The 19,612-nt window shown below is 53.8% G+C and overlaps 1 protein-coding gene across 1 annotated transcript in view; it reads left to right on the top strand.

Annotated features, from left to right (window-relative positions):
* The first annotated feature begins 259 nt into the window (after positions 1-259).
* Positions 260-19,612, top strand: part of UBXN11 (UBX domain protein 11) — a 56,876-nt gene continuing 37,523 nt past the window's right edge. Inside the window, exon 1 of the mRNA XM_078880313.1 lies at positions 260-350. Within this exon, the coding sequence (XP_078736439.1) occupies positions 283-350 (68 nt within the window). The 5' untranslated portion in view covers positions 260-282. The remainder of the gene's footprint in view (positions 351-19,612) is intronic.

Raw genomic sequence — 19,612 nt, 5'->3', positions numbered from 1 at the left:
GCCCCTAACCACTGCACTCACCGCTCCCATCAACTCCCCCACCTCCTCCCCTCAGCAACCGTCGACCAATCGGCTCGCGGCTCGGATCCGCGTCCCGGTTGCTAGGGAGGCAATGTTGTCGGGAGCCGGGCCGCTCGCTCCGTGGACCGCGCCGCCGAGAGGAGGAGGAGACGGGGGGAGCGAGAGGCTCAGAGGGGCCCCAGAGAGAGAGGGGAGAGGGGGGCTGGGGGGCGGTTGGGACCCCCACGGGGCCGTCGAGACGGAGTGGAGGGCGACGGCGAGATGAGCTCTCCCTTGGCTCAGCTCGGACGGACGCGCAGAGCTCCGCTCCCGGATGGAGGAGACCTCGGGTGAGTGAGTGGGTGAGTGGTGAGTGGGTGAGTGGATGGGTGAGTGAGTGGGTGAGTGAGTGGGTGAGTGAGTGGGTGGGTGGGTGAGTGAGTGAGTGGGTGGGTGAGTGAGTGGGTGAGTGAATGGGTGAGTGAATGGGTGAGTGGGTGGGTGAGTGGGTGAGTGAATGGGTGGGTGAGTGGGTGGGTGAGTGGGTGGTGAGTGGGTGGGTGAGTGGGTGAGTGAGTGAGTGAGTGGGTGGGTGGGTGGGTGAGTGGGTGGGTGGGTGAGTGGGTGAGTGGGTGAGTGAGTGGGTGGGTGAGTGGGTGGGTGAGTGAGTGGGTGAGTGAATGGGTGAGTGGGTGAGTGAGTGGGTGGGTGAGTGGGTGGGTGAGTGGGTGGGTGAGTGGGTGGATGGGTGAGTGAGTGGGTGGGAGGTGGGTGAGTGGTTGGGTGAGTGGGTGGGTGAGTGAATGGGTGGGTGAGTGGGTGAGTGAGTGAGTGGTGAGTGAATGGGTGGGTGGGTGAGTGAGTGAGTGAGTGGGTGAGTGGGTGAGTGGGTGAGTGGTTGAGTGGGTGGGTGAGTGGGTGGGTGAGTGGGTTAATGGGTGGGTGAGTGAATGGGTGAGTGAATGGGTGGGTGAGTGGGTGAGTGGGTGGGTGAGTGGGTGGGTGAGTGAGTGAGTGAGTGAGTGGGTGGGTGAGTGGGTGAGTGGGTGGGTGAGTGAGTGGGTGGGTGGGTGAGTGGGTGGGTGGTGAGTGAGTGGTGAGTAGGTGAGTGGGTGGGTGGGTGGGTGAGTGAGTGGTGAGTGAGTGGGTGGGTGAGTGGGTGAGTGATTGAGTGGGTGAGTGTGTGGGTGAGTGGGTGAGTAAGTGGGTGAGTGGGTGGGTGAGTGGGTGGGTGAGTGGGTGAGTGATTGAGTGGGTGAGTGGGTGGGTGAGTGGGTGGGTGAGTGGGTGAGTGAATGATTGAATGGGTGAGTGTGTGGGTGAGTGGGTGAGTGAGTGGGTGAGTGAGTGGGTGAGTGAGGAGGTGAGTGAGTGGGTGAGTGAGTAGGTGAGTGGGTGAGTGAGTGAGTGAGTAGGTGAGTGGGTGAGTGAGTGAGTGGGTGAGTGAGGAGGTGAGTGGGTGAGTGAGAAGGTGAGTAGGTGAGTGGGTGGGTGAGTGAGTAAGTGAGTGGGTGAGTGTGTGAGTGGATGAGTGGGCAAGTGGGTGAATGAGTGGGTGAGTGCGTAGGTGAATGAGTGGGTGAGTGAGTGCTCGTCCAGAAGCTGCGTTTTTTAGATTACTGCTGCTGCTGCTATAAATATGTAATGCGGGCGTAAGCGACCTTCCGGATGTCACGTCACGGGGGGTGGAGTCATGTGACGTGGGGGGAAGGTTCGGGTCCTTAAGCGGGTAAACCGGAAGGGGAAGGCAGTCGGGGTGTGAGTGGAAAAGAGTGAGGCCACGCGGGCGAGTGTGGAGAGGGGGGGCGCCGACGGCCATCGGGAGCCAACCCCGAAGATAAGAGGAAGCTGCGGAGTGGTGTGCAGCTGCAGAGGAGACAGCCAGAAGGGCGGAGAGAGAGAGAGAGAGGGCTGCGTGTTAGAGGCAGCGGTGTGGCTGCCAGGAGGAGCTGCGGAGAGAGAGAGAGAGAGGGCTGCATGTTAGAGGCAGCGGTGTGGCTGCCAGGAGGAGCTGCGGAGAGAGAGAGAGACAGCAAGAGGCTGTCAGAGCTGCGGAGGGAGAGGAGTTGCAGCGAGTACAGCCAAGGGGGGCTGTGTGAGAGAAACAGCAGCGGAGCTGCTGTTGTGGATCGGGCCGACATTGGAGTCAGCACCGTGGAGAAGCTACAGAGTAAAGACAGCCGTGTGGGTGTACAGCACGAACCGAATAAAGGACACTGAGCCAGACATCGTGGTCCAGTCGTTTATTACACTGGTGTCGGAAGTGCAACGGCATGTCGAAACAAGTGAGGAAGAAAGTTAATCCGGCGCCTGCATCGGCTTCTTCGTCCGACGACGACGAACTCCCTCCAACCACGGATCCTGTTGGGGTGGTGGAGGAGAGCCCGGCTGAGGCGACCACGGGAACGGGAGTGGAGGATGTTGGCGCGGTGGCGGGTCCGTCGACATCATCAGACGCGGATCAACGATGGCAAGCGATGGCGGTACAACTGGAGGCACTTAAGGACGTCCTGGCGCATCTATGCCATCTCGTCGCGCCAGGGACGATGGATGATGCAAGTGGTGCTCCGCGGGCCGCCACGTTGCCTGTCCTGCCGCCGCCATTGCCCATGCGGCAAGAGGCCGCCATTTTGCGCGCTCCGTGGCGCCAAACCGCCATCTTGGCCACGCCGCGGGCCGATGCCATTTTGAATTTGCCATCACAACCACCACCATTGGAAGACGGCGGGAAGAGGAGTCGGAGTCGCCACCTTACAACGGTTAAGGAATTTTCCGTCGGTGGGGACTGGAGCGCGTTCGCCTGCCGCTTCTTGGCGGCGGTACGCACAGCAAGATGGACCGATGCGGAGGCTTTGGAGGTGTTGCCGACTCTCCTGGACGACGAATCTGTCCGATTCTTCCGTTCCATAACGACCGATAAGAAGGCAACTTTATGTGGTGTTTTTCAAGAAATGGCCGATGCTTATGAGCCACCAGATGATGCGCATCGGCGATTCGCTCAACGACAACGAGCACCAGAGGAGTCGCCCGTGGCGTTCAGGGGTGCGGTGCTGGAGCTGGCCATGGCAGCTTATCCTGAGACGCCACAGGACCTGCTCGAGCCTCTCATATTAGGGAAAATGTTGGAGCTGTCTCGGGATCTAGGGATCCCCATGCCTGTGTGTGGGCATGAGAAGCTAACTTCCCGGACGGCTGCTAAGTGTCTCGATGCGCAATTCAACCTCCGTCGCTGGAAACAAGTGACGGCGTGGACGGGGGGGCCCGTCAAAGAAGGGGATGCGCTGGGGTGGAACCCTGCGCAGGCTGTCTATGTTCCGGATGACCGGGGCCCTCAACAACTGACGGCCGCCTCCGCTCCATGGACGGGACGCGGCGGGCCGAGACCGCGCGCGGCGCTACCAGAACGGGGCCGTCAGGAGGCGAGGCCTGCGCTTCGGCGCAACGAGGCCGAATGTTTCCGCTGCGGGCGTAGGGGCCACTACGCCAGAGACTGCTGGGCCCGCTTCCCGGCTCCGCCGCAGCAGGAGGCCTCGGCACCGGTCAAGTCGGCTAAAGATCCTCCGAAACAGGCATGTCGGCACGCACCAGACACTCGGCAAGGCTTTACACCTCACCCATCACCGTCGTTGCGCCATCCTAACGTTGTGGTTAAAGCATGCCCTTCGACGGGGCCTTGTCGCTCGGTCACGCAATGGCGCAAGTTGGCACGGAGAGTCGTCGCGGCCGCTACGGGCTCGTCCACTGTACCGGGGTCTATACAAGGGGTGGACGTACGCATTTTGGTCGACTCCGGCGCGTCTGCGACTATTATTTCGGATGTCATTTTTCATCTGTTGGGCATCCCGCCGGGGGCTGTGCGTCCGGTTTATGGGTCGTGCGTCGCTGCCAACGGGGGTAGCATGGGTATCGTGGGTCAGGTGGATGCTAAGATATCTATTGGGGATGTGTCGGCCTCGGGTGTTGTGTTGATATCGAGATCTTTGGCGGTTCCTTGTTTGTTAGGCACCGATTTTTTGGCTAAGATGCCCATTTTGATCAAAATCAATGAGAATTGTATTGAACTGCCGGGGGGCCGTCAAATCTCGTTTCTGCCGTCGCCCTGGGGGCGACCTGCTTCGGCCGTACAAGTTCAGGCGCTGTCCGTCGCATCTGTGGACATCCCACCTGGTACACAGATGCTTATACCCTTGCGGTATCGGAAGCCCCTGCCTGATCGGCTAGGAGCAGTAGGGGTCTTGTTGTCACCGTCCGCCGCGATAACAACCGGGTTGGCGTTAGTGGGGGCACAGACCATCGTCCGGCCGGATCAATTACCGTTTTTACAGGTGCTTAATGCGGGGGGAGAAAACGTCCGTGTCCCGGCCGGTACGGTTGTGGCACATGCCACTACGGCGTTTGCGACCCATGATTGTCCACATAGCCGGGGAGTTGTTGCTGGGGTTTCCGAGCCAAGGAGTTCGGATGATCGTTGGGTTGCTCATTTATGTGACGAAAATTCTTCCCTGTCCATGGAGCAACGTGGTGCGCTGCGTAAATTGTTGTTGACATATTCCGATGTGTTCAGCTCCGATGATTTGGATTTGGGCCGCACTTCGTTGCTTTACCATCACATTGAGACGGGCGATGCTGCCCCTATTCGATTAAATTCGCATCGGATGAGTCCTGCGGAGCGAGAACACGTACGGGGGGCAGTGGAAGACATGTTGGCTGCGGACATTATATCGCCATCTAACAGCCCATGGGGCGCTCCAGTCGTCTTGGTTAAGAAGAAGGATGGCAAATTGCGATTTTGTGTTGATTTCCGCAAATTGAATAAGATATCGGTGGCAGATGCGTACCCCCTGCCGCGTATGGATGACTCCCTCGACGCATTGTCGGGGGCTAAGTTCTTTTCCACACTGGACCTCTCTTCGGGATTTTGGCAGCTTCCCCTTGACGAGTCCTCACGGGAGAAAACCGCATTCCGTACGCCGCAGGGGTTATTTCAATTCAACTGTCTCCCGATGGGATTGAATGCGGCCCCTGCTACATTTCAAAGATTGATGGAGCTCGTTTTGACGGGGTTGCAGTGGGAGACATGTCTTATATATTTGGACGATATCATTGTCTTCAGCCGCACATTTGATGAACATTTGACGCGGCTGGAGACAGTGTTCACGAGGATGCGTTCTGCCAAATTGAAATTCAAACCAAAGAAATGTCACCTACTGCAACGGTCCGTCCGCTATTTGGGGCACATTGTGAGTGCTGAGGGAGTGCCCACGGATCCGGAAAAGACGGCGTGCGTCCGGGATTGGCCGACTCCGGCCACCGTGGGGGATGTTCGGCGGTTTTTGGGATTTGCCTCGTATTACCGAAGATTTGTGCCGGGTTTTGCGACGATTGCGAGGCCCTTGCATCTCCTTACGGGTAAAGGACGGAAGTTTGTTTGGGGACAGCCGGAGGAGGCGGCCTTTCGGAGTCTGCGTGATCTATTGGCCACGGCCCCAACATTGGATTATCCCGATTTCGATCACCCATTCATTCTTGATACGGACGCGAGTGACACAGGTATTGGGGCGGTGTTATCACAGTCTAAAGGGGGTGTAGAGCGTGTCGTGGCGTATGGTAGCCGAGTCTTGTCTCCTGCGGAAACCCGCTACTGTGTCACTCGCAGAGAACTATTGGCGGTTGTTTTTTTCCTACGGCAATTTCGACCATACCTCTACGGTCGTTCTTTTATTGTGCGTACGGATCATGCGGCCTTGCAATATGCCCTTAAAATTGACCAGCCATCCGGACAGTTGGCACGTTGGTTGGACACGCTACAGGAATTTTCCTTCCAAATTCAACATCGGAAGGGAGTGCGCCATGCGAACGCTGACGCACTTTCCAGATTACCGCGGCGCGCCCCTTGTAAATGTGAGTCGGGGACGCATAGGTGTTCGCCGATTCCAAACCCCCCTCAGCCGCTTACGTTGGCCGTCGAGAAGTCGGACACTCCGATGGAACCGGGACCGGCTGACGGGGTTTTGAATCTGCCGCGGTCTGTCTGGATCCGGGAACAGATGATGGATGAGTCATTGGTGTCCTTGCGGAAGCGGTCTGCTAAGGACAATGGGAGTCCGAGTACGGCTGTGGGGCCGCAAACCGCTCTCCGAGATGGTCTGCTTATGTGGCGGGAGGGGTTCCAGGAACGTTGGCGCCTGGTGGTACCAACGTCCTTGCGATTCGAGTTGATTAGAACCCTCCATTGTGACACTCTCTTACATTTAGGGGTGCAGAAGACCTTGTTGACGTTGCAACGTCATTATTTTTGGCACGGCATGGCGACAGATGTCGTAGGGCACGTGCGCGCGTGCCCTGCGTGTGCACGACGTAAGCCGCCGAAACATCCTTACGTGCCGCCTCTCCAGTCGATTCAGGTGTCTCGAGTCAATGAATTGGTGCCACTGGACATATTGGGACCTTTTCCACCATCGGCGAGGGGTAATAAATATTTGCTGGTAGGGGTTGAGTACCTCTCCCGTTGGCCGATGGCCTGGCCGTTGCCCGATCAGTCGGCCGCGGCCATTACCGACGCCTTTTTGTTTGGGTATATTATGGATAAGGGGGCGCCTGAGAGACTCCTCACGGACCAGGGCAGGAATTTCTCTTCTAAATTATTGGCGGAAGTGTGCGCGGGCCTTGGGACTAAGAAAGTACGGACATCCCCATACCATCCGCAGACGGATGGTATGGTTGAACGGCTGAACAGGACATTGTCTGCCATGCTTTGCCATACCGTAAGTGAACAATAATCAGATTGGGATCTGCACATCCCCGGGGTGCTTTCGGCGTACAGGATGACGCCTCATGCGGCTACAGGATATTCGCCGTTTTACCTTATGTATGGTCGGGAAAACGTGCCGCCGGTGGATGTGCAATTGGGAACTGGGGTGAAGGGACCTCGTAAACCACTTCCTGAATACATTCAGGACACGGTTCGCCGAGTCACGGAGGCGCGGGAGAATGCCCGCGTGGCTACGGCCAAAGCCCAGGCCCGGAACGAGCGATATGCGCGACGGTCTGAGGGGGAGTGCCCTTGGAAGGTTGGGGACCTAGCCTGGCTTCATTGTCCACAGGTACGTCCGGGGACCTCGCCGAAATTGCACAAACCCTGGCATGGTCCCGTACGCCTCATTGCGGTTCCCAACCCACAGTCAGCACGCGTCCAGATTGGGTCTCGTCGCTGGGTTGTGCATACGTCGCGCTTGAAACCATATGTTGCTCCCTTACATGATGCGTCATCCCCCAATGTTGCCTTGCCGGGGTCTGTTGCTGCTGACTCTCCCCTGCCTGCGTCCATTGATCTTGCTAGAGCGCCTGTCGTACCTGTTCCAGACAGGCCGGCCGTGACATTGCGGGGGACGAGGGGCCCTGCTCGGAGGACGCCTGCCAGGTCTGCGGGACCTTCGAGCCCTGCAGCCCTTCCGACCCAGCTGCGGGCACGGTCACAGGACAAGCCCAAGACTAACTCTTTAGAGACACGGGACGGCGGTGGACTTCCAGCTGCGACAGGGGGATTACCCCCTGTCATTCCTCGACTTTCATCGCGTTCCCGTTCTGCGAGTGGGCCGCCGACCGTCCGGGACGGGCCGGCGACCCGCACACGTTCCAAATCGCTTACGTTTCGTTGATTGTTGCTGTCTTGTTATTTTTTTCTTACAGTTGTATTTATTGCATGCTTTTTGTACGTTCGTTGATGTTAATTGCGTTGTTGTTGTTGTTCTTGCTGTTACATTGTATGCTTAGTGTCCTTTAGGGGGGGAAGCTCGGTTCGCCGCATTACGATTTGCTATTGGTCAGCCGAGGTCGGCTGGGATTTTTCTACGGGGGAGGGTGGTGTAATGCGGGCGTAAGCGACCTTCCGGATGTGACGTCACGGGGGGTGGAGTCATGTGACGTGGGGGGAAGGTTCGGGTCCTTAAGCGGGTAAACCGGAAGGGGAAGGCAGTCGGGGTGTGAGTGGAAAAGAGTGAGGCCACGCGGGCGAGTGTGGAGAGGGGGGGAGCCGACGGCCATCGGGAGCCAACCCCGAAGATAAGAGGAAGCTGCGGAGTGGTGTGCAGCTGCAGAGGAGACAGCCAGAAGGGCGGAGAGAGAGAGAGAGAGGGCTGCGTGTTAGAGGCAGCGGTGTGGCTGCCAGGAGGAGCTGCGGAGAGAGAGAGAGAGAGGGCTGCATGTTAGAGGCAGCGGTGTGGCTGCCAGGAGGAGCTGCGGAGAGAGAGAGAGACAGCAAGAGGCTGTCAGAGCTGCGGAGGGAGAGGAGTTGCAGCGAGTACAGCCAAGGGGGGCTGTGTGAGAGAAACAGCAGCGGAGCTGCTGTTGTGGATCGGGCCGACATTGGAGTCAGCACCGTGGAGAAGCTACAGAGTAAAGACAGCCGTGTGGGTGTACAGCACGAACCGAATAAAGGACACTGAGCCAGACATCGTGGTCCAGTCGTTTATTACAAATATACCACGCATATACAGGAAGTCGTGGGTTCGATCCCCACCCTGACGCCTGCTGCTGTGTATTTGGAGTTTGCGTGTCTCTCATCATCATCACGGTGGCTAGGAGATGTTAACTACCTCGCCTGGTATGCAGGAGGTCGTGGGTTCGATCCCGACCCTGACGCCTGCTGCTGTATATTTGGAGTCTGAGTGTCTCTCTCCCCGTGGTCGCGTGGATTTTTCTCCGGGTCCTCCGGGTTCTCCCTCCACATTGAATATCAACGTCACCACGCGTTTAGAGTAGTTGGCTGCTGCTATACATTTCCACACGGTGATGATGACGACGATGATTAGAAAGAGAGCGACACGCAAACTCCACATATACAGCAGCAGGCGTCAGGGTTGGTGGCCAGGTCGCTTCTGATAGAGAGCTATAAATAGCTCAGTGCCCTTGTCTGGTCAAATAACATAAACATCGTAAAGTCTGGGCAATGTCAGTCTGGGAGAATGTCAATCTATGGGCTGTGTCAGTCCAGGGTGTCAACTGACGCAGCAAATGATTCTGACTCAATCCAGCTCTGTCATGGACCATCGTGTTATTTTTTACACGCTTTTATTTAACTCACTCTGTCAGTTGTTGTTGTTGTACCCTCAAATCTTGTAACCCAATTTTAACCCACTTCCCAATGTGGTATCGACTGCAAACTTGGTATACATATGTGATACTGATGACAATACTATATTCCAGAGGTGGGACAAAGTCATTGTTATGCAAGTCCAAGTCGAGTCGCAAGTCATCAAATTCATGACTCGAGTCTGACTCGAGTCCAAGTCACATGACTCGAGTCCACATCTCATAGGTGGGACAAAGTCATTGTTATGCAAGTCCAAGTCGAGTCGCAAGTAATCAAATTCATGACTCGAGTCTGACTCGAGTCCAAGTCACATGACTCGAGTCCACACCTCTGCTATATTCTATCATAAAAATAAAATAATTTTTTTTTAAACATTCTTTTTAATATGTTGTGTTTCGGCTTGGGTCTAATTGTCCACGCTCAACTAACGTTGGCTGTAATGGGCCACGGCCCCTTACGTTATGGCAAGCCTGATGGCCACTTCCTGGAGTCGTGGAGTTCTGCCATTACTCGTACATTTCATTAAAGCGTGTTTTAAAAAAGTGTTTTTAAATATTACTTTCTCTAAACCTTGCCAAGGGAGCGTTGATCCGAACAAAGCCGACACGCGCACAGTACTTTCTTTCTCTGCCTTCCTGCCAGTGGGAGACACATGTAGGCCGACATCTCCCAGGGCTTTCACGTGCAATCCTAACGCGCCGATGAGAAAAGAAAGAGCGAGATAAGAGAGAGATAATGCAGCGCTCTCCGATGACAAAGCTTTTGAAACGTGAACGTTCCATGACAGCTCAATGCCGACTGCGTGTGTGTGTGTCGTGTGTGTGTGTCGTGTGTGTGTGTCGTGTGTGTGTGTCGTGTGTGGGTGTGTGTCGTGTGTGGGTGTGTGTCGTGTGTGGGTGTGTGTCGTGTGTGGGTGTGTGTCGTGTGTGGGTGTGTGTGTGTCGCGTGCGTGTGTGTGTGGGTGTGTGTCGCGGGTGTGTGTGGGTGTGTGTGTGTCGTGTGTGGGTGTGTGTCGCATGTGGGTGTGGGTGTGTCGCATGCGTGTGTGTGTGTGTGGGTGTGTGTCGCGTGTGTGTGTGGGTGTGTGTGTGTCTTGTGTGGGTGTGTGTCGCATGTGGGTGTGGGTGTGTCGCGTGCGTGTGTGTGTGTGTGTGTCGTGTGTGGGTGTGTGTCGCATGTGGGTGTGTGTGTGTCGCGTGCGTGTGGGTGTGTGTGTGGGTGTGTGTCGTGTGTGGGTGTGTGTGTGTCGCGTGCGTGTGTGTGTGGGTGTGTGTGTGTGGGTGTGTGTCGCATGTGGATGTGTGTGCGTGTGTGTGTCGCGTGCGTGTGGGTGTGGGTGTGTGTGTGGGTGTGTGTGGGTGTGTGTCGCATGTGGATGTGTGTGCGTGTGTGTGTCGCGTGCGTGTGGGTGTGTGTGTGGGTGTGTGTGGGTGTGTGTCGCATGTGGATGTGTGTGCGTGTGTGTGTCGCGTGCGTGTGGGTGTGTGTGTGGGTGTGTGTCGCGGGTGTGGGGAACGGTGGCGTAGCGGTTAGCGCGCTGTTCAGCAAACCTGGCGACCCGAGTTCGATTCTCGCTCACGGCCAACACCAGCGATAGCGATTATCTGAACAGCTCCTGGGCCTCCCCTAGGTCGACTCAGCCTCAAATGTGCACCCGTCGAGGTGCGTAAAAACATCGCCACTGGGGAGACAAAGGCGGCCGGGCGTGGGGTGTTGGCCACCCACCCCCTCGTGTACCGTGCCGGCCTTCATAGGTGCTCGCTACTCGCTTAACAGAACTTTCCACGACAAGTCTGCGAAGGCTACTCGGGGCAACTTTGTGGCGTTGAGTCGTGAGCACGGCATGCGGTGAAACAGGCTCAGCACTTCACGTCAGCCGGGGTCTGTACGCCCACGCTTGGGGGCTGCGAATGTGAACCTTTAAAAAAAAGTTTAAAAAATTAACCCGTAAAAACAAAGTTTTTCACTATAAATCCTTTATATGCGTGGCACCGGTTTTATTTTATTATTCATTTCTGTTTTTCTTGAGTAAGAGTTTCATTTTTATCACATTGGTATTTTAAATAAAATATGAAAATTGTTTTTCCTAAAAAGTGGAAAATTGTGGAAAAAAAATTTCACCAAAATAAATTGTCACGCACAACGAGTCTGTGTGCAAAATGTCAGCTCGATTGGATCACGGGAAGTGGGTTAAAAAACGACCGAAAGATTTGCACGGTCGTAAGCGCGCAAGCAAGTGAACTTAATATAAAGGATTTAAAAAGCAATGAGATTTTCAATGCACGCACACAAACGCACTTTTATTTGCACTGAAAAGTAGAAAATATATTTATTCGACCCCAGAGTTAATCAATTGTTGCATCACAATGGGATTTTTGCACGGAGCATTGTATACGGTGCTTTTCTGGACCAGTTTTTTTTAAATGAAATCTCGAATTGCTACGCGCGGAGGCGAGACTGGGTAGAAAATTGCAGCTCGTTCGAGCTTCGTAGATCCGACGATATTGAGCGAACAAAGATTCCAAAAAATATAAACAGACAACCACGCGAGTTCAATAGAAGTGTGCAGTAATAATGAAAGTGTGTGGTGATAATGAAAGTTTGTGGTGATAATGAAAGTGTGTGGTGATAACTCCACGTGCCACACGACACGGCCCCCAGTGCAAACAACACCACCACCACAAACAACACCACCACCACCACCACAAACAACACCACCACCACAAACAACACCACCACCACAAACAACACCACCACCACAAACAACACCACCACCACCACCACCACAAAAAACACAACCACCACAAACAACACCACCACCACAAACACCACCACCACCACAAACAACACCACCACCACAAACAACACCACCACCACAAACAACACCACCACCACAAACAACACCACCACCACAAACAACACCACCACCACAAACAACACCACCACCACAAACAACACCACCACCACCACCACAAACAACACCACCACCACAAAAAACACAACCACCACAAACAACACCACCACCACAAACACCACCACCACCACAAACAACACCACCACCACAAACAACACCACCACCACAAACAACACCACCACCACAAACAACACCACCACCACAAACAACACCACCACCACAAACAACACCACCACCACAAACAACACCACCACCACCACCACAAACAACACCACCACCACAAAAAACACAACCACCACAAACAACACCACCACCACAAACAACACCACCACCACAAACAACACCACCACCACAAACAACACCACCACCACCACAAACAACACCACCACAACCAACACCACCACCACCACCACAAACAACACCACCACCACAAACAACACCACCACCACAAAAAACACAACCACCACAAACAACACCACCACCACAAACAACACCACCACCACAAACAACACCACCACCACAAACAACACCACCACCACAAACAACAACACCACCACAAACAACAACACCACCACCACCACCACAAAAAACACAACCACCACAAACAACACCACCACCACCACAACCAACACCACCACCACAAACAACACCACCACCACAAACAACACCACCACCACAAACAACACCACCACCACAAACAACACCACCACCACAAACACCACCACCACCACAAACAACACCACCACCACCACAAACAACACCACCACCACAAACAACACCACCACCACAAACAACACCACCACCACAAACAACACCACCACAACCAACACCACCACCACCACCACCACAAACAACACCACCACCACAAACAACACCACCACCACAAACAACACCACCACCACAAACAACAACACCACCACAAACAACAACACCACCACCACCACAAAAAACACAACCACCACAAACAACACCACCACCACAAACAACACCACCACCACAAACAACACCACCACAACCAACACCACCACCACCACCACAAACAACACCACCACCACAAACAACACCACCACCACAAACAACACCACCACCACAACCAACACCACCACCACAAACAACACCACCACCACAAACAACACCACCACCACCACAAACAACACCACCACCACAAACAACACCACCACCACCACAAACACCACCACCACCACAAACAACAACACCACCACAAATAACAACACCACCACAAAAAACACAACCACCACAAACAACACCACCACCACCACCACAACCAACACCACCACAAACAACAACAACACCACCACCACAAACAACACCATCACAACCAACACCACCACCACAAACAACAACACCACCACAAACAACACCACCACCACACCACCACCACCACAAACAACACCACCACCACAAACAACACCACCACCACCACCACAACCAACACCACCACCACAACCAACACCACCACCACAATCAACACCACCACAAACAACACCACCACCACAAACAACACCACCACAAACAACACCACCACCACAAACAACACCACCACCACAAACAACACCACCACAACCAACACCACCACCACCACCACAAACAACACCACCACCACAAACAACACCACCACCACAAACAACACCACCACCACAACCAACACCACCACCACAAACAACACCACCACCACAAACAACACCACCACCACCACAAACAACACCACCACCACAAACAACACCACCACCACCACAAACACCACCACCACCACAAACAACAACACCACCACAAATAACAACACCACCACAAAAAACACAACCACCACAAACAACACCACCACCACCACCACAACCAACACCACCACAAACAACAACAACACCACCACCACAAACAACACCATCACAACCAACACCACCACCACAAACAACAACACCACCACAAACAACACCACCACCACACCACCACCACCACAAACAACACCACCACCACAAACAACACCACCACCACCACCACAACCAACACCACCACCACAACCAACACCACCACCACAATCAACACCACCACAAACAACACCACCACCACAAACAACACCACCACAACCAACAACACCACCACAACCAACACCACAACCACAAACAACAACACCACCACCACAAACAACACCACCACCACCACCACGACCAACACCATCACCGCAAACAACACCACAACCATCATAACAAAGGTTTATAGGTTAGATCGCATAAGTATAACTGTGTCGTAACCCTCCACCACCCAACACAGCCATTCAGTAAGGGATTTGTCAAGTTAACAAAAGACAAATAGTTCACTACTTTAGCCCACCGGTGTGTTGGAGAGTAAATCCACAACATTCACAATCTGAGTAGTAAGACGTTCCGCTGGTAATTACATCAACCAGCATCATCGGGCGATTTGCCAGAATAGTGAAGCAATCCACCTGCTTCCGGTCCTAAATAGAGCAGCAGCATCTACAGCTTTAGTGCAGCCTGGAAGCGTATTATTAAGTTATACGTCTTACAACTGCATTCCTTATAGAGGTAAACGCATACTAATTAACTGATTACTAATCTATTATATAATGACAATACCCCCCCCCCCTCCTCTCCTCGGCCTCTGATCTCTGCACCTGATGGGTCCAGTGATGACGTCGTCCTGCTGCTGCTGCTGCTCTATCTAAGACCTGAAGCAGGTGGATTGCTTCACTATTCTGGCAAATCGCCCGATGATGCTGGTTGATGTAATTACCAGCGGAACGTCACGGTACTTAAGTCGTAAATGTCGTGGATTTACTCTCCAACACACCGGTTAGGCTAAAGTAGTGAACTATTTGTCTTTTGTCAACGTGACAAATCCCTTACTGAATGGCTGTGTCGGGTGGTGGAGGGTTACGACACATTTATACTTAGTCCAGTTCACCATAGGTGTCCAGTTCACCATGGGAGTCCACTTTACCATGGGAGTCCAGTTCACCATGGGAGTCCAGTTTACCATGGGAGAAGTCTGCAACCTGCGGCTCTTTAAGCGTCTTTTTTTTACTACCAAATTCGAACACAAAAAAGTATTCATGTTCTTAGGTTCTTGTTGTCGCCACGACGCTTGTGCCAGGCCATGTGCACCTTGAGGCCACGTGAAGTGTCGAACGCCCGCTGGCAGGAGGTCACGGGGCAGACCCAACAGGTGCCACGGGTCGACTGACCGAGATGACCGAGATGACTGGCTGATGCACCACCTGTGCCCCCTACTGTACCAACTTGCTGTGCTTTAGCCACCCGGTGCTCCGCTCATTGTTGTGATTGTCGCTCCTCTGCCCTCCGTTGTTGTTGGAGGGCGACTGCCTCCAACTGCTCAGTAGCGTCCTTCACGAGCCTCCTCCACAGAGGCCGATCTCGACACCGCTGGTACCAGTCATCGGCAAGTCCACTCAGCTCCACGTCCTCCTGTACCACATCACTCCATCTCTTCTCTAGCCCGTGCCGCGCCCGTTTAGCCCCCTCGATCCGGCCGAACAAAAGCTGTTTAGGCATGCGGTGGCTGGGCATGCGAGCTACATGACCCAGCCAACGCAGCCTTGCCTGCCGGAGGAGCTCACCGATGGGACTTTGCCCAGATCTTTCAAGGATTTGTGAGCTCCTCACACAATCCAGCCTGGTTAAACCCAGGATGGATCGTAGGCAGGCCAGCCTAAATGTTTCCAACCGGCGAAGATGCTCCATTAGGGGGGTCCACATTTCGCAAGCGTAGAGAAGGGAGGGAATGACTGTGGCCGAGAAGACCTGAAGCTTTGCACGGAGCGACAGACTAGGTAGCTTCCACACAGCGTTACGCAAACGATGAAAAGATATTGCCGTTCAACTGATTCGGAGTGAGACCTCTGCTGTTAAACTGGAGCCGGTCATAAGCACACTACCCAGGCATGGGAAACTCTCCACTCTCTCCACTACTGCCCCATCACTGATTGGGAGTTGTGGGGGTGGAGTGTCCGATGCTACAAAATACCCAGGCAGGTGCTTAGTTTTGGTGGGGCTGATGGTAAGGCCCCACCTCTTCGTGGCACCCTCCAGTCTCAGCAGCAGCATCTCCAACTCCTCCTTTGAATGACTAGCTATTCCAAATAATCAGCATACATAACGTGGTTGACCAATAGGGAGCCATCCCTTGATCGCACCCGGGCATCGATCAGCCTCCCATTATATCTGTACCAAATCGAAATTCCCCCGGTACAGCTATTGAAGGCTTCACGAACTACGTGGTCAAAATATATGTTAAATAATGTGGGAGCCAGAGGACATCCCTGTCGCACCCGAAGGTGTACAGGGAAAGGCTCTGACTCCCGGCCACGTAGTTTTACCCGGGCCCGCTCACCATCATGAAGGTCCTTAATGATCGTGAGCAGAGGGTCAGGGACTCCGAAAGCATGAAGAACAACCCAGAGCCCAGGCCTACTGAAGGTGTCTTCGGCCTTGACCAGGTCAATAAAGCAGAGATGTAGGTCTTGTTGGAATTCCCTACACCTCTGCTGTAGCAGACGGACAGAAAATATGGCATCTGTGCAGGACCGCCCTTTCCTAAAACCGCATTGGGGCTCTGCAAGCCTCTCCTCAGCGTGCCTAGCAAGGCGATGTTGAATAATCCTTGCCAGGACCTTTCCCGGCACACTGAGGAGTGAGATGCCCCTGTAGTTGTTACAGTCTGTGCGGTCCCCCTTCTTAAAGAGGGGGACCACCAGGGCATCCTTCCAATCCTGCGGAACCCATCCAGTGGTCCAGACTGTTGTTATGATGTCATATAGGGCAGTCCGTGCACAAACGCCACCCTCCCTCAGCATTTCGCTTGGGAGATCATCTCTGCCCGGTGCCTTTCCTGGTTTCAAACTCCGGATCGCCTTCAGTACTTCCTCAACAGATGGCAATTCAGCCAGCCACTCACAGGGGGTGACTTCTTCCAATATTTGAGGCACTGCAGCCTCAGCAGGGTTATCCCCACTTTGTGCCATGATGTTTTCCTGGCTGAGGGATTTCCCCTCTCCCAGGACCTCACAGAAATGCTCAGCAAAACTGCAAACCTTTTCCTGGGGTCGGAGATTGGATCACCGTTTTTTCCCCTAATGATGGTTATAGGTGTGGCGCTGCAGGTTACTTTTTTGATGGAGTTAAATAGTGATTTGTGATCGCGGGCCACTGAGGCAGACTCCATCTCCTCAGCAACCTGCGACCACCACCCATCCTTGCAGCACCTTACAACTCTCCGAACCTCCGAGCGAAGGCTGCGGTAAGCCTCCTTATTCTCTGACGTTGGATGCTGTAGCCGATGAGAGTGGGCCTGTCGCTTTTTCTCAACTATCCTGAACACCTCCTTTGTCAGCCAGGGTTTCTGGGGAGGTCTGGACCGCATACCCAAAGCAGCCATTGCAGCTGCATGAGTCACAGTCCTAAACCTCACCCATTTATCCTCGACATCAGGAGTGGGGGGCGATGCCAACCCCAGCTGCAAGCGATGATGAAATTCTCGCTTGCAACTTTCATCAGGTAACTGAGGGCAGGCCACTTTAGGTTGGAATGGGGTCCTGAGTGTACACCCACCACCAGAGTAGAATAATGGCAGGCGCATCTTACAGATGACTAGTCAATGGTCAGAGGGCAGATCAGCTCCATGGTAGGTCCTGGTGTCAAGGACATGGGCTCGCAACTGCTGGTCCGTCACTATGTAGTCCAGCAGATGTTCTTGCTTGGCCCCGGCATGCATTCATGATGTTGTGTGGATGCGCCGATGCCGGAAGAGCGTGTTGGTAATTACAAGCCCATGGGCTGCACAAAAATCTAGCAGCCTCCTACCGTTGTTATTGAGCTGATCTGGCCCATGCCTTCCAATCACTCCAGACCAGGTGCCAGCATCATGACCAACTCGGACATTGAAGTCACCCAACAAGATGACTCTGTCCCGAGTGGCCACTTTAGCCAGCACCTGTGACAGGAGGTCATTGAAGACATCTGGCTCATTGGCTTTTCCTGCATCCCTCCATGGATGTTCGTCTTCGGTGGGGACAGAAGTAACCACGACCACCACTCCTCGTCTCCGGTTGATGGGAAGGCGAGCCCAAAGTATCCTGGGGCTTACAGCTTCCCACACCTCACCGCCACGCTCCCACGCCCCCTTCATTATTTTGTTCAGCAGAAGAGCCACACCCTGTTTGGCAGTCTCTTGCCCCGAGTGGAGGACTGTCCACCCCTCATGGTGGCAGGAGTCAGAACTGGTCCACCGGACCTCCTGAATGCCACAGAGATCCAGGCGGTACCGGTCCAGCTCCCGACAAAGAAGTGGCAGCCTCTCCTCCGCAGTGAGCGTTCGAACATTCCATGTGGCCATCCGTAGTGGTTTTTCGTTGTTTCTGGAGGAGCCCCGAGGGTGAAGATTCAATCTCCTGGCTCCGCCAATTGGGGTTTGTCCAGGAGACGTCATAGACGCCTGTCCCCCCGGGGCCTCCGGAACAAGCTTATTTGTTACATTTTTACGTTTCATTCGTAGTTTAGTGGTAATGAATTGAATGTGGAGGGGTTACCAGCCCCTCGCACCCGTCCAGAGCCCCCGTTTAGCCACTGTCGTGGTCACAGATGCCATGAGGGGAGAGGCCAATGGGCATTGGCCCTCCCCCTATAGCACTGTTCACGACAGTGTTGCCTATCCGGCACCGTGAGGAGGTAGGGGGTTGTTTTGCCACTACAAACATCACCACCACCACAAACACCACCACCGCAAACAACACCACCACCACAAACAACACCACCACCACAAACAACACCACCACCACAAACAACACCACCACAAACACCACCACCGCAAACAACGCCACCACAAACAACACCACCACAAACAACATCACTACCGCAAACAACACCACAAACAACAACACCACCACAAAAAACACAACCACCACCGCAAACAACACCACCACAAACAACACCACAACCATCATAACAAAGGTTTATAGGTTAGATCGCGTAAGTATAAATGCGTCGTAACCCTCCACCACCCGACACAGCCATTCAGTAAGGGATTTGTCACGTTGACAAAAGACAAATAGTTCACTACTTTAGCCTAACCGGTGTGTTGGAGAGTAAATCCACAACATTCACAATCTGAGTAGTACGACGTTCCGCTGGTAATTACATCAACCAGCATCATCGGGCGATTTGCCAGAATAGTGAAGCAATCCATCTGCTTCCGGTCTTAAATCGAGCAGCAGCATCTACAGATTTAGTGCAGCCTGGAAGCGTATTATTAAGTTATACGTCTTACAACTGCATTCCTTATAGAGGTAAACGCATACTAATTAACTGATTACTAATCTATTATATAATGACAATACCCCCCCCTCTCTCCTCCGCCTCTGATCTCTGCACCTGATGGGTTCAGTGATGACGTCGTCCTGCTTCTGCTGCTGCTCTATCTAAGACCTGAAGCAGGTGGATTGCTTCACTTTGCTGGCATATCGCCCGATGATGCTGGTTGATGTAATTACCAACGTAACGTCGTACTACTCGTACTACTCAGATTGTAAATGTTGTGGATTTACTCTCCAACACACC

The sequence above is a fragment of the Lampetra fluviatilis genome, chromosome 57, assembly GCF_964198595.1.
Source record: "Lampetra fluviatilis chromosome 57, kcLamFluv1.1, whole genome shotgun sequence".
Lineage (NCBI taxonomy): Eukaryota > Metazoa > Chordata > Hyperoartia > Petromyzontiformes > Petromyzontidae > Lampetra > Lampetra fluviatilis.
The sequence above is the reverse complement of the archived record's forward strand: the minus strand, read 5'-3'. Positions and strand labels throughout refer to the sequence as shown.